At 35.1% G+C, this 16,465-nt stretch overlaps 1 protein-coding gene across 50 annotated transcripts in view; it reads right to left on the bottom strand.

Moving 5' to 3' along the window:
- The window catches only part of RIMS2 (regulating synaptic membrane exocytosis 2), a 503,494-nt gene that overhangs the window by 101,915 nt on the left and 385,114 nt on the right, over positions 1-16,465 (bottom strand). For 25 of the 50 annotated variants that reach the window (XM_074577608.1, XM_074577599.1, XM_074577598.1 and 22 more), the window contains 2 exons: positions 11,673-11,705; positions 1,717-1,752 (listed from right to left, as the gene is read on the bottom strand). The exons of 15 other annotated variants lie outside the window; for them this stretch is intronic. In XM_074577608.1, coding sequence (XP_074433709.1) covers positions 1,717-1,752; positions 11,673-11,705 — 69 coding nt within the window. The remainder of the gene's footprint in view (positions 1-1,716; positions 1,753-11,672; positions 11,706-16,465) is intronic. 10 more of the 50 variants (XM_074577636.1, XM_074577603.1, XM_074577609.1 and 7 more) reach the window with 2 other exon arrangements.

Raw genomic sequence — 16,465 nt, 5'->3', positions numbered from 1 at the left:
TCTTCAGTAATGTAACAAAGGAGATGTTTTTTGCCAAAAGGGAAGTTTTGTCAATTTTTGTTATGAAATCATCACATAGGTTTTTTTTTTCCCCAGATATTCTGTCAAATTTCAGGAAATTACAAGTGATGAAATAACAGCTCTTGAGCATAAATTAGAAATGTCACAATTATTTGTGAAAATATTATTTCCTATCTATGATCATTTGGCAAAGTGAAACTTAGGTTTCCAATTGCTCATGGTCTGCAGAACCAAGCATTCTGAAATATGCAGCTGACGGGGAAGTATAACACATAAGCCCTCCATGTGAGTATTTTGTAGCAAAATAAGCAAAATCGGTTGCATATTGTAGTCTCAAGAGAAAAACAAGACGGCAAAATTTAGAAAAAAAATTATTCAATTCCCATAAAAGCTTATTAAAAGAAAATGTAACTTTTTTTTTTTTTTTTTTTGAAACTGCCTTTAACAAGTAAGTGAATTCAGTTACACACAAAAGGAGGGAATCCTGAGGGCAATGGAAAGTTCATAATGCAGAAGATCAGCTTTGGTTGTATTATGCATGGAGCTGACATGCAGAAAGAGTGTCCAGGGTTACTGGCTGCCGCAGGCTAATTTTGATGTAACTAAAGCCAGATGCAGCCGTGATCTGGATGGGAATAGGAAAGGTTGAGAGAGTGTCACGGCACCCCCCATTCACATGGTCCAGTGTGCACACATGTTGCACCAAGTGGTGAAAATGCAGGGCTATCACCACCTCCGCTTTGCTGGCAAGTCTATACTTAGCTGAAACCTATGTGGGGGCGTTTAGCAGGAGCAGAAAGTACTTCCAGAGTTCAGTAACTGCCTGGGTGCATTAGGAAGCTTCAGCTCCTAACATGATTTTCCCAACCAAGGCAGAACATCAGTCCTACAGTAAGGACTCCACTGTAATCAGGTGGTGTTTATGGAGCGTGTGTAGACAAATCAGAACTACCCTGAATCTAACTACTACTATCAATAGTGGTGAAAGTGTAGGAGCACACTGGTAGCACAAGGCTGACCGAAGCCTTGTGTTATTCAAGTCTTTAGCTAGAACATAGCCCAACACATTGTCAGGACTGTAGAGACTGACACTCGAAAAACTGAAGCTACTTCTGATATAATTTCATGTACTGCCACGATGTACCAAAAGTGTATGTAACCAAACTGTAGCTAGGCAAAAGTATGTTCATTTGTACACTTCTGCCTTAACTTCCTTCCAGAATTTTGCTTCTAGACAGTAGCTGTGACTCCAACAGAAACAGCCGATGAACTCAAACTTCAGCCATAGGAACAAAAAAATTAAGAAACACTGATGGAGGAACACCAAACACACTGGGATAATTACACTGTAGGCAACATCTCAGAGTTTTGCTATTTTGAACAACTCTCTAACATTAAAAAACCCATGGCCTGAAGGTTAGCTCAGTGGGATTCTCATCAGCACAGGGAAATTCCTGGCTGACAAAGAGCCAGCCTTCTTCAGCCTTCTTCCCATTTCTTCCCATTTCTCACCCTAATTTGACTTCCTTAAAAAAGTAACGGAAATACATAGTTTCCATTTCCTAGTGTCTAATTTGAAATCCCCAAAATACATCAAAATTTTGATCCAACTCTATGGTACATATTTACTTAAACACAATAGATCAAAGAACTCAAGGGCAAAAACATGAAAACATTTTGAATAAGTCACCCTACCTGTATCCCCATTCTCTGGATCTGTTTTCTTTTCTTCTATAAACAAATGAAAGCAATATGTAAAACAAAAAGAGGGGGAGAGAGAAAATGCAGAAATAATAATAAAAGTAATATAAATCATGCATTAAAAAGGAAAAAATGAATAAAACCCACCAAATTAATTTAAATTGATGAGTTTAGTCAACCAACCAGGTATGGTGCTCTACATCCAGAGGCATATTCACTGCATGCTAGTGTATACGTTTGTGCAAACCTATTGAAGACTTACTGGAGGGAACCCATGGGGTTTTTGTGCACTTCCAGAATCATTAACACACACAACACAAAAAAGAGCAAGGCAGGTGTCAGACAGAGTTACTTTACAGTATCCTTGAATAGGATGACCCAGAAATAAAAGTAAAAAATTTGCTTGTGCTGTATGTTTTATGCAGTGCACACACAATATGCAGTCAAATGGTTCAAGCATAGAAACCGAATGTGTCAGAATGGTTTTCAGTGATCACTTTAAATCTTCATTGGTTTAATCAATTCTCATAGCTTCTACAGCTTAAAAGGTTTAATAATGATATTACTGTAGCTTGTCTTAGAATTAAAAAATGATGAAGAACAAAAGACAGTAACAACAATACTCAGAACCCAGTTCGTGCACATAAATCCAGCTAGCTGATGCCAACAAATATTCTGAATGCATACCAAAGGTTGTAAATGGCTCAGGGCATTCCTCTGTCACAAAGAAATGAAAATACGTTGGATCCCTATCAAATCGTTTGTCAGCCCATAAATACTGCACTCTGAAATCCAAGTTTGGTAATTAATGTGAAAGAATTTTAAGTCAAATGAAATTTACTTTAATTAGAAATATATTAACTTTTACACAGACTCTCTGTTTCTTTTTCCTAGTGTAAGCCAAAATGATATTAAATTCAATTAAAACAATCCCATGAATATGGAGCAACAACCCCCAAGCTACAAACCAAAAATAGCGTGTATTAATAGAGTTAAATATTTTTCAAAAATTATCAGTTATTGATGGTTGCTCACAAAATTATGATCTACTTTATAGTACACAGACTGAAGAGAGAAACAGAGCTGTTATATTTTAAGGAAATACCATTTTGTTGATGGGTATCAAAGCAGAGGATGAAGTCATACTTAAAGAGAAATCATACTGGGGCAAGGTAGAAGTGAAAGAAAGAAAAATATGTTCCCAGAGACCATAAATAATGTGCCACACTTTGATCGGATCTGGCATCCCATCCTGTGTGGGATCAAGGTTGTTCTGCTGGCAACTCCTAGTGGAACTATTAGGCAAATTAATGGGAAACAGATACGGCAAGTCATAAGTCTACACTTTTGGAAATCAGTGCATACCAAATGGGTTCTTGACACTTCTCCCATTCCCTGATCTTTCCTGCCCCATATTGTACACAGTTTCTAAATAAGCATTCTTCTGCTTTTAGCCTTTGGGTAGCCTTGCCTTTATTATCTATGTGGGTTGTGGATATTGCTAGGAAAACAGCAGAAAGAGGGAGATAGTTGTGTTTGCTTTTCAAGCTTTCAATTTTTTATTGTTTTTAAATTGCTGTCACCGATATAAAAACTACAAATACAATACTGTCTTCCACTGACTCATTACTTTCTAAAGCAGAAAGTATGATAGCAATAGCATTGATTCAACACAATGCAAAATAGATGAAAGTGAAGTAAGAGGCATTAAAATATCCTTGAGTTTTGAGCACAGACAGAATGATGACATTTCTAAGTTATTTCATATGCACGGTGAAAAGAAATCCTTACTTTGCCTGAAATATAGTCTTAACATAGAAATCTAATACTATATAGGATAATTCATTTTTTAAGCTGTCTAGAAGTCCATTCATTCATATGTCTGGGCCATAGTGCTATTCAACCATGAGCCTTTTAATACAGACATTGTCAAAATAGGAGAAACTTGAAACCTACCCAACTTTCACTTGTTCCTGCTCCATGTTTAAAAAGTATATGGAAAAATATTTCCAAATTGGCTTATAGAAAAGAATACCATAGTATTAACAAGCATAAAATTCTATCAGATTCTTGAATTTAGAAGTGTAATTGAAGTGCTGTGACATTTATTACAAATCTCTACAACAAATAAATCCTTTAGATTTTTACAAGAAAGGTCAGCACAGTGGATTCTACTCTCCAAACTGAGGTTTCAGTTGTATTGTGAAGAGCTGTCTGAAGAAGTACTAGAAGGGACAGAAGATTGAATTGAGAAAGAGCTCACTTAGGCAGGAAGCAGCAGAACTGAACAATATCAGTATTGTCCATTGACCAAAAAAAACCAATGCTAATTTCTCAACACCAAAGATCTTCACAGCAGCTATGGGCCTAGTTATTGCCTCTTAAAAGAATTCAGAGCAGGTTCACAATGTTGCTTTTGGTTTCCCGAGTTATTAGGTGCTCAAATGAAAAAGCTATAAAGAGCCTTATGTCCTGAAAATGCTGAAAACTGTTAAATCACTATAAGATGATTTGAAAACACCTCAAACTGAGTAACAGAAAATGACAAAGTCATAAGTCACTCCTAAAAATCTTCGTGTCTTTCTGCTCACATGATCTCTTCAGTATCATCACATCAGTAAATATTTTTCTACACCACTTGAATTAACCGTAGTTTACAAAGTGAAAAGCATATAGTGTGTCACGTGGTGTAATTATCACAATTTAAGACCTAAAGTTTGTCAGAATTAAACAGTTTGGAGGAAAAAATCGGTGCTTACACGAACGCAACATTTCTGTACATTATGGAAAATAACTATATGTTTTCAGCTTAATCAGAATGCAGATATATTGAAGAATACTGATGAAATACAGAGATGAAATATAGGGATAGAGAAATGCTGAAAGATCCTCTCTCAAAACCTTCTTCCACCATCACAGTTGACATTGCTATTATAATGACCATTGACATTTCATGAAATAGTAGACACAGCCATGTTTCCCTGGTCCCATGAGGGTCTGTTCTTTCTAACAGGTACTAATATATCCAATAGGTATCTAACAATCTAACACGTATCTAGAAGATAAAATGATCAGAAAAGAATTCTAATCAAGAGGCTCTTACAGGAGCAGACTTAACAAGAACTAAAACTGATCTAGAATGGTCTCGATCGGCTATATTTTCTTGGAAATGCCTTAACTCAATGAGCTCTGCTGTTCTGATGGGAACCTGAAGGTTCCACAGCCAAAGCACCCCAGCAAGCTTGGCCCACCACACCCCAAGAAGTACCACGGAGCAGGGACCCCAAGTCCCTTGGAGCAGAACATGGCCATCTCTGTACATGTCTGAATAGAGTAACAGTTCCACAGAAGCAGCAGGACAGAAGACTTCTCCCTAGCCATGCATACTGATGGCACTGTTGAACAATTGCTCAAAAACTGCTGGCTTTCTTAAGAGGATAAAGGGGAGTTTGACTTTGCAGCCTTAAGGTTACAACTGGGAGGTCCTGGACTCAATAGCTTTTCTCCCAGGGTTTCATCCTTTTCTCACAGCTGACTGCCCCAAACTTCAGGTTAGAGCCTGGTTCTCTCTTGAACTGTCTCCCCTGCAATGATTTTTAGCTGTGCAGTTCAACAGGTTGGTTCAGGATAGTACTTTCCCCTGGGATTCAGAAGAAAGAGATTTGCATCAGCCCAAGCTGCGGCCTAAAATAAACCTAGACTTCCTTGCTTTGAATGAAAGAAATTGCAGCCTCCAGCACTGGAGGACGTGCATCCTATTACAACAGAAAGACATGGAACTCCTTGTTTGTCTCTGAGTTTAGGCATAAGATGTAATAATGACACAAAATTTTTTAAGCTTCTATTTTTCGTATTTGCAGACACTTAAAATCATCAATATGACTTGCAATTGTATTTACAGAGGGGATAAATTAGCTTTTTAAGTGCTTTATTGAAAACTGAGTCTGAGTAGTGTAAACTATTAAATAACTTTTATTTTAAAATATTTTATTTTGAAAATCAAATGTATACATAGGACCCTACCTTTTTATAAGTACTTTTAAAAATGCTAGCCGAATTTGTTACCAGAGATTTCTCTTGAAGCGCTATTTATAAGAATATAGGAAAATCAATTTTATACTGAAAAAAATATCTGAAACAATATTCTTATAAGAAAAAAAGGCAAAGGAAACAGATTGTCTCCTAAAAGCATAGTCTCGAAGTTATTTGCTTTGAACATCAAAACTTTTGAGTTAAAGGTCTTGCACGCAAAGAATTACATTTCCTCCCATTTCCAGAGCCGTTCAATTCCAATTCCATCTATAATAAATTAGCTCTAAATTTTGTCATTCTGGCTGTCTACAGAGTGAAAAATACAACTGCCTAACTGCTACAGGTCTAGCAAAATATCAGGTGAGGTGTGATATAAATGGCCACTGAACTTCGCTCCAGGGTTCTATGTCCGATGCATGGCAAATACAAAAAAGTTCTTGTTGCAGCAAGCAAGGCCTTTCCAAGGAGTCTGTGAGCCACGTCACAGTCTGAATGAAAAGAATAGGGCTGACACCTACAGAAGTGTGGAACAGGAAAAAAACCAGTCGTTTAAGTGTTTTTATATTACTGTTTAAATGAGATTGAAGTGTCAATTACTGTCCTTAAAAGGGAATGCTAAAATGAAGACAATTTCAGCTAGCCAGTTTCCCAGTGGGGGAGCCTTTGCATTCCTGTTTTCTATTTGAGAATTGCTTGATGGTTTTGTTGGGCGTTTTTTCTTCTTGGCTTCAAACTTGACACACTAAACAAAGATTGAAACCCGGGGGACATTTCTCACCAATTAAACAAATTTTTATCACAATGCTTAAACCATGTTAACAATGTTACTTTGGATTATTTGCGGAATACATGGCACTGCTTAGTAAAAGAACTGAATAAGCTGGTGTGGTGATCTAGGCTAGAAAGTTAAAGAATCTCTAGAATCACGGATCACAAATGGACAGGGTCAGCTCAGGTCTTCATCACTAGGGATGGAGCAGTGCAGCTGGTAAAAGACAAAGGTCTTTTGAAGCAAGCTGGGAATTTCTATTTTGCATGTTTATTGAAGTAATGATTCAGGTTATGACCAGGTTTTTTTTATGGTGTGTGGATCCTTTTCCAAAGTGATTTCTGTAGGGTACTCTGTGACATTTTTCCTTGCTGCCTCATACAAAGGTGTACACACATTTTGGTGGCCTTTGAAAAATACTGAGTGCCCACATGGAAAAAAGAAGAAAGGAAAAAGGAGTAAGACAAGTATTATCTAAAACACCCCATTTCGCTTCTCCAAAGAATTCTGTCACATTCTCCCTATATGAATGATATGCAATAGTATTTTGAAAATGTAGAAGAAAAATATCTGAAGGGTCAGCAGGCCCTTACATTCTGTACTCATAAAAATCCATTCAGATCAGCCATGCTATAAACTCTACATTGTCTTCATGAAAGCCTGCGCACAGTCTTATTGTTAAGCTCTCCAAATCCTGTTTGCCAAGCATGCAAGCTCCTCAGAGTTCCCACCACTGGTATACTCCACAGTATAACCACAGAATATTTCACATTCTGATATAGCCACTTCAAAACATAGGCACAAACACTTGATGATAACTGTGTCTCTGCTTCCAGAAAAGCGAACAGCTATTAATAGAGATTCTTCAGCCATCCTAAGAATGCAAGACATCTTCATTAGCATCTCAATAACCAGAAATATGGTCAAAGATTTAACCAAAGAACACAAAAACAACTGTGGTGTAGACACCTGCATATAAGACTCAGGAGAATTAAGAATTGAACTACCAAACCTTTATTGCTAAAACTTATATACGTAATGCTGTTTTGTCCTTTAATTACATAATATGATATTTTTACTATTTTTAGTTCAGCAGACTGAAGATCAGCCTTTATTTAAGTGGTTCATTACATTTGGCTCTTTTAGGGGCTGGATTTGGAGGCCTTTGCTTTCTGGTTCTAACTGTAATCAAAATGAAAAATAAGGACAAAGAGCCTCCCAGCCATCCAATATGATACATCTATTAGTACCTTTAAACTGAATTTGGAGTTTACCTATCCCTTTGTTTTTTGTTGACCAAACAAAGATTTAGAATCTTTAAATGTCTCAGTCACAGTCTAAGGCATCAGATTTTAAACACGCCTGTCAAACTAAGTATCACAGAAGCCTTCAGAGATGCACAAGTCATATAATCATATTTGTGCTAAAATGTTACAAATTCCATCCAGAAATTTCTTTTCAACATCAGAAAGACGGAAACAAAACAAAGAACCATCCTGGTCTTTAAAGGAAAGTGTGTCACAGAACACTGACCATAACAGTAACTCAAAAATAGAGTGATGCCACGTTCTGTTATAAAGGGCAAGTATATCACAATAGATTCACTCTTGGAAGGCTTGAAAAACCTCTCATGATACTGTAAGACAAGAACAAATCCAAATAACTGTGCTCCTTATCTTCTACTGCAGCTGATCTCTTAAACACTCCCAATCATACAAATATTTTGCCCTCACTTTCTTCAACAATTTATTTGCCAGACCCTTCTACTGTTTGGCCCTCCACTGTCCAGGGCTACGAGCTATTGCAATTTGGTCACCCATTTTTAATAGGTTTTTTTCGATTTTGGTAGGCTTCACTCCCAGCAATCGTGTTAATACAAACATAATTTTCCATAAAAAATAGGAAACACAGAAAAAAAACATATTTCAAAGTCCTTGTCTATTTGAATTTCATTTAGCAAAAACTCTAATCCATCTTTGTGTGCTCTTAACATGACAGTTTTGCTCCAGATGTTGCAGAGAAGAGATGGAATCTCTATTTGCCTGCCTTTCATGGCCCTTTAGAAGTGAAGCCATCCCCACTACTCCATCTTCTAACTTCCATCCACCTCCTTAGAAAGCAGCAATGACTGGGCATCGCTACTCCATCCCTTCTCATCCTGGAATAAATTTAGAATCAATTAGCCAGCACCATTTCTGCCACATGTACGCTGCCTGGCATTAAACTGTCATGGATCAGCCTTTCCATAGTTTTGGTGATCAATTTTTGGGTATAGTTATTTGAGCCAGCTCACATCTAGGCCCAGATTAATTATACTGAAGGCTGAAGAATGTTTTCTGCATCCCATATGTTTGAAGACCACAGTAAGTACTACTTGAAATTGCAAGTAGTTGTTGGCATAATGGTAACTGGTTAGTCTGAAACATCTTACTGGTCAAAAGAAAGAGGTCTGCTTCATCACTAAGGTTCTTTGGCAGGCAGGGGCTTACTTCCATTGCTCATACTGCATACACAGGGAGGTGAACAGGCGTATGTCTCCCTAACAGTTTTCACAACACTTATTTCCTATGAAACTTACTAAATTATTTCCAAAATGTGATTTTAGAAACAAATTGTGAAAACTCTCCATCACAAAGCTCCTCCTTCACCCAAGGAAAAGAACGTTTAGTCATTAAGAATGCTATCAACATGCACTGCTGTCAGATAACAAAATTTATATAAAAACATTATTGCTTTCTGAACTTGCTTTTGCACTTGAAATATACAGCGTAGCTTTGCGTGCACTCTCATAGGACTTTTCAATTAAAAAAAAATCTAGATATTTTTCAGGGAATAAAATTTTCTTATTTTTGCAATTAGAGATTCTAATGTCCAGAGAGAGGAAATGGTAATATTTTTCTTTCAATAAAATATTCATATATTCAGATATTTAGCTTTCAGAACACCTCTTGGTCTAATAACACCTAAAATCAACAGTTAATCCTTTAATTCACGTGAGTGTTTGGTAGCATGGTAGTTACTGTGAAAAGTATTTTGTAATGAAGCCTGTAAATGGATAATCCTAGTTCCACGCTTTTTAAAGTAAATTTTAAAACAATGGGAAAACATCTCCTTCTAAAGCTATACCTTTGAAGTGCCACCCTTGCTTTTAACTGGGTGCACAGCTGCCTAAAGTGCCTCGTACTGAAATGTGTGAGCTATTTTGTCATTGAGGACATGTAGGAGTACCCATTCCAAATGTACATCTGAAAATACGTTACTACGTACAAAACAAACTAATTGCTCCTGAGTTTAAGGGCAGTAATAACAACTTTTGCAACTGCACTGCTTTTGCATTTCTGTTAGACAGTTAAATTTATCAGTGCCTAACACATTTGTTTAACGCTGTTGGTGAGCTACACAGTGTTTTGCAAAAGTGCATCTGAGTTAGAAAGTCAAAAAAAGTTAATAATACATAGGTACTGCTGTCTCACATATGTTCAAGAAACACAGGTGATGAAAATACATGTCTTTCTGAGACACTAGATATCATTTTAAGGTCTGGTTTCTTGCAAAACCAAGAATCAAATAGGCTGATTCAATATTTTGATTCAATATATTCAATATTTTGATTCAATATATTCAATAACTCAGAGGAAGGTTCTTGAATAAAAAGGTCCACACATTTCCATTTTGCTTATTATCAGCAAATAAGAAATAGGTCATCAGTTCCTCTAATTTCATTTTTGTAATGAAAAAGATTCAGAATCACAGCACAGGAACTGGGAATGGATCTTAAGCAGAAGGTGTGTAAACTCAGTCTTTCTATAGCATAATTCATTAATTTCTAACAGTGGTGATTTACAGAAGATGGAATTCAGATCGCAATTACCAGTTGTCTTCTCTATCCATACTCAACCTTTTTTACCCGGTAATTTAAGCAATTTCTATCTTGAGATTTGTTTAGTATGAAAACCACAGCAAGTAACATCTGCAGGACTCCATAAAGATAATCTCTGACTCAAGGGGATTAGGACAAGGGCAGTAACAAAGGTAAAACTGAATTCTGAAGGAGCCAGCCATGGGAGAGAAAAGACAAAAATATTTGACAAATTTCACTGAAATTTAACGGACCAGTCAATGTATTCAAAAATTGCTTCAGATTTAGAAGCTAAATGGCATGCAAGTGACTTCTCTAATTTGTTGGGATAATAGCAGAGGCATAGGAAATTAATTAGCATTTTGACATAATAATTGCAAAATTTAAATTTTATAAGTGAATTTAATTAACTTAAATATGGGGAATTTCATTGTTGTTCTGACATACCAGAACTGAACAAGCAAGGAAGTGTGAACACCTGCTGCATTTTTAGAGCTAGGATGCCTTGCTAGACATTAGCTCTCTGCCAGTATATTGAAAATTCAATAAAATTAAAAGAAAAAAAAATCAATAAAATTCAAAAAAAGATTAAAATTTTATATGAAAGATAAAACCACAAGTAGTGCGCAATATGAAAGAAAAGCCACGAACAATACAGCTAAGTTAGAGCTCCTTCGATGTTTTGACTTCTCCCTCTCTCTTGTTATCATAACCTTATGTTTTACACTTTTTGGCATGAGGGAATAGCTTTTGATTACTAACAACTCCACTTCTAATCAAAATAGTTTTTATTCAATGAACCTAAGTTTGTCATTCCAGCACATGAAATTTAACTTCCTAAAATTATTCCGTTCTCAAATTGTATCCTCCCCAGCATGAAAAATAACCAGTTATATCAGAGTTTCCATAATTTTTGTAGCAGTTTTCCAATGCAAAGATAAAACAAATTATAGATTGTTTTCATGTGCTCTTTGGAAGCTTAAAGGCTAATTTACAGCTAATGGAGATGGGAAATAAACACTGATACGACAGAAATTGAATCAGCTTAAAGTCTTAAGGTATAGCACATGCATCATCAGTTACCTTTTAAGACTTACTTTTTGTAGAGTACATAGTTTATAGGTAATAAAAATTACAGAAGCATCTTACTTAAATTCTTACAGTTTGACAATATTTAAATATATTGAAGGAGAAGAAAGTGAAAAGTATGTGAGGTGAGCTGTGACAAAATCTATAGGGAAAGGTAAAATGAAAAAAATAACACAGAGAAAAGCAGTAGAAGAGACAGACCTGAGTTTCTTCTCCTTGATGATTCCGCTTCTTCTGTGATCACATCGTGTAATGGACAGACATAGACAAAGGAGATGGGCGTGAGAGGATGTATTCAGAAGGTAAAAACTGACACTGAGGGAAAGGGCCAAAAATTGTTTTAGAGAGAAGTCTGCAGAGCAGAGTTAGTAAATGGGGAAAAAAATAATACAGACACCAGAAGGAAAAAGAAAGCTGAGGAAGAAGTGGTTAAACTACTGTTGTTGAAAAAGAACAGTAAAGACAGGGTTAGTATAGGATCTGAGGAAATAACAGAAGTTATAATTGACAGCAAAGTCAATCCTTGTAATGAAGCTGAAGAAAAAGCTGGATAGTAAGAGGTATGTTAACTAGTACAAACACTTTTGTTCATAACTGTTCAACTTTTTGGAACATTGTCTACTTGAATGCAAGCATTATTTTCTCTTTCAAGTAACGAACATTAGTTTAACATCACCAATGGGAAGTGTTTTATTAGATTATTCAATTATTAAATTGTTGTAAATTATGCTGAACCCAACTTCGCATATCCAAAACAGAAAACAGAAAGGAAACAGATTTTTTCCAAAAGGATATACAAATTTAGTAATTTCAGAATCCACATAACACACTCTGGAAAGGACTGCATTATTGTAACACTCTGCCAAAGGCAATATTATCAAGACTAAAATACAGAACATGAGAAAAGAGAATGTAAAGCTATTAACTCTCATGGTCAATTCAGCTCTCATCTCACAAAAGTCTAAGTTACTGCAATTGCATGCAAGTTAAATGCCAAAGCAACTATCTCGTTACTTACTTTATTACTTCACATTCAAAAACACACTGACATTTCAGACATGGAGAACATCTGAGGGACAGTGTCATTCTCTGTACTGAAAATCTCTTTGTAGCAAAACAATGGGAGAAATTAATCTTGAAAAGTAACAATAATTACAAAGAACTATGAAGCTACCATCATTAGCAAAACAAATGCATTCTTCCAAAAATTGTCAGAATTAATAATAAAAAAAACAACTATAAACCCTGAGCTAATTTCAGCTTGCAGTTTGTTAATGAGTCACAAAGCATTGCTCATAGACATTAACACTGCATATGCTAGATTAAGAATTTCATAAAAGTTCATACACCACAAAAATATGCTATAATTTTACCCACATTTTACAGTCATGATCAAGATACCACCAAAAAATGCAAAATTAGAATAAGCGATATAAATCAATAAAATGAAACAAAAGGCAACACTAAATTTCATCTGATAATCACTGTGTTCTATAGTTAATTTTATTCTATAGCTGGCAGATTATAATTTCCATCTACTGTCAAATGCCAAGACCGTAGGAAAATTTTGTTGTAAACACATGCAGCTTGTAACATATACATTTAGAATGCATTTTTAGGCAATTAAGTTTGCTTACAGAATGAACACGTAAGTGCTGCATATGAGTTATGCAATATGAAAGCGTAACAGCTGGCAGTTTTGACAAAGGATGCTATGTATTTACATGTTAAAAAAAAAGTAATGGCATATAAATATCTTTTTATCTGGGCAAGTACAATGAATCCATAGGATGAAATACAAATAAGTAAACACAAAGATCTACTTCTCCTTGGTGTATTATATCTTGTATTAATATAGTGCAGCTGTAATTGCTATAACCGTTAAATTAATAAATCATTATTACCACCACCAAAAACCCAGCTAAAGTATTTAAATTTTTCTAAAAATGTTCTCTACTATATATCTATAGCCCTGAAGCAAGCACTTCTACCATGTCAAAAACAATCTTTAAAAAGTCTCTATCATGACCCTTTTATACTTCATTTATTATTTTTAATATCTACAAGAATGCATAGCTTTGGGAAATATACTTCAATAAGATAAATCTTTTTCAAGAAATTTTCAAAGGATCTTGGAATCACATTATTTCCAAATTAGGAATATGCCCGGTATGGTAATGCAAGGCATTCCAGCAGTGCCAGTGGGGCTCAGCATGGACACAACTGAATACCAAGGAAGCTCCCTTTCAATATTTTAGAACCAAATGACCGGTATTTGGCTGCGTATCAACCACATGTACCAATGCTATCTAAAAATCACATTTTTAAAACTCTTCATGCAAAGTATGTGTTCTTAAAAAAATGTTTACACATCAAAGTGGCAAAAATAATTTTTAATTACAAATATTTTTCAGCTTTAAATTTGAACTGATCAAATATACTAGAAGAATAATTCTAATAGAAGCTGTAGAGGAAAATAAAAGATAATAGGTATCTTCTCACTGTGGATATCTGTTCAGCTGATATCTCATCTCTGAGATAATTTGCTTGTAATATTTTTGTATTAATTGTTGCAAATATTAATGAAGTAGTAGAAATTGAAATTGTGGCATGGTAATGCACCAATTTCTTTCACAATTAACGCTGATAAGAAGGAAGTACTAATAGACTGATTAATTTAGACACAATAGCACTTATGTGAATCAATCTCCTCCTGATTAAGAAGCCATGCCATAAATTCCAAATGATAGTTTGAAAATTCTCTGTCTCTGGAGCTTGTAATCCACTAAAACAGATCTTTGTTGATAGAAATACATTAAAATCTGAGAACAAAGTCATGGAATAAAATTCTATTAAATTTGCATCATGTCAATAGGCAATCTTCATTTGCATTGCTATTGCTTTTTTGTGGAACTAGCATTTATTTGGATCAATTGTTCATCTTGACATACAAGAGTGATATGTATAAAGGTTTTACACACAGATTTAGAAACAAATTAGATTCTCAATGAATAAACTTATAAAGCAAATGAAAACCAGGTATTGTACTGAAGTCTGAATAAAACAAAATAAGTACGATCTACTTTATCATGCTCTGATACAGAACTTTTTATTGTAAGTAACGTCACTTATTAAAGAGAAGTATTTAGGAACTTAGTGTTCAAAAAAACATGCTTGAAACCTTACACAGCAAACACGCCCATCTGAAATTCTAAAAGCAGCATTGGACCAAGAGATGTAAGTTAATTACTCTGTCGGGTTTTTTTTCCTCAAGGCTTTTCTTAATTTCAATTTTTTTTCCCCCTTAAAAACAAAGACCTTTCACTGCATACATGGTCTCAGAAATTTCTGTGACTTCCAGATTTGGAAAGCTTCATTTCTGTACATTCTTCAGAAAATAAGATGTGCAATAGCACAATCAAAAAGGCACAACCTTAAAACATGGAGGAGACTTTAAGATAGAAATGTTCGATGGAGTCTGTATGTTCCATAAATATATGTCATTAGTCTGGATGTGATTAGACCTGAAGAAAGATATAATGCATCTTACTCTCAGGAAAGTTATTCCCTGACACCATTCAAACTCTGCAACGCTAAGGATGCAGATAAAAGAGTAGGAGTAGATAGCAGAATAGTTAAGAGCAGAAATGTTTGTTAAAAGAAGTAAAGCGAAAGGCTATTTGACTACATTGAGGTGTGAATAAAATCCGTTTTCCTTAATCATCTTTAATACCATTAAGCCACATTTCCCAGTTACCCTTTGTATTGATACAGATCCAGTTCCACACATTTTAATTTTTTTAATGAGGAAATTCCCTACTAATAAAGGCAAGTTCTTTATCTTAAAGTGTAAATCCATACACACAAAATCACAGCTGTATACTGGAAAGATGCTGACATTTTTCCTCAGAAGTATAAGCAGAGGGCTAACTAGGATAAAGAAAATACAGAAAGCAATGCAGTTAATTTTGCAATTACATAATATATGCTATATATAATATACGCTAGCTAAAGACAGTAAGAAAATGTAGGTTACACCCAAAGATCAGGATAACAGAGAAGAAAGTAGAAAAAATATATAAGAAGAAATCTTAAATATTCTCAGTAGCATGAACTCTATAAATCCAATGAAACCATACAGACTGCATTCCTTTTTCACAAGTCTCAAGAGATAAACTAAATGAGGAATTCGGAGAGAGGACTTTTATGATTTGTTTCTCTGAATAAAGTTCACATTATAATTTCATAAAGGGAAAAAAAGGCAAAATAGTAACATTTCAAAATACTAATGCACTATAATTACACATAGGATTTGAAATATCATAAATCCTGAAAAGATAATAGATCTCACTAATAAGTTAGACAATTAAGGTAGTCTAACATCAATACTACTTCAGAAAAGGTACCTAACAGCATAGATACAAATACACCTTCTATTTTCAATAAAGGATAGATGAGCTATCCTAAATCAGGTATCTCCCTATTCCAAATCTATTCTAATCCTAGTGATGTCAAGAGGTTTCACCACCTACAGAATCAGATTGTCCAGGAGACCACAGAGTTAAGACCACCGGAATGGTTTCCAAAACACAAAAATGCAGTAAAATGTTATATACAAAAAGCTATGTGGTTTCTTTGACATTTTCAGGACACCTCACTATTTGTGATCCATCGTAAATTACAATTATACCCTGACTTCATGCAGTTTAGCTAGGACACTGAAGTGCAATATCACTCTGGGATTAGTGCTCTAATCACTCTGAGACTGCAATTCCCAACCACGGAGTCCCCATTTCTCTCTTGAATCCAATTCTTTGTTGCTTTGCTACAGACTAGGAATATTGTCTTTCGAAGTGGTATAGGAAAAGATGAAAGCAAATTTTAAAAAAAGCAAATACATTAGAGGACTATCTGCTTTAAATACACCACTTAGTAAGCGCAAGAGTCATTCCTGGAAAGTGTGCAAAAACTAATTTTTTTCAAGAAAACAGTCA

The sequence above is a fragment of the Larus michahellis genome, chromosome 2 (assembly GCF_964199755.1).
Source record: "Larus michahellis chromosome 2, bLarMic1.1, whole genome shotgun sequence".
NCBI lineage: Eukaryota > Metazoa > Chordata > Aves > Charadriiformes > Laridae > Larus > Larus michahellis.
The sequence above is the reverse complement of the archived record's forward strand: the minus strand, read 5'-3'. Positions and strand labels throughout refer to the sequence as shown.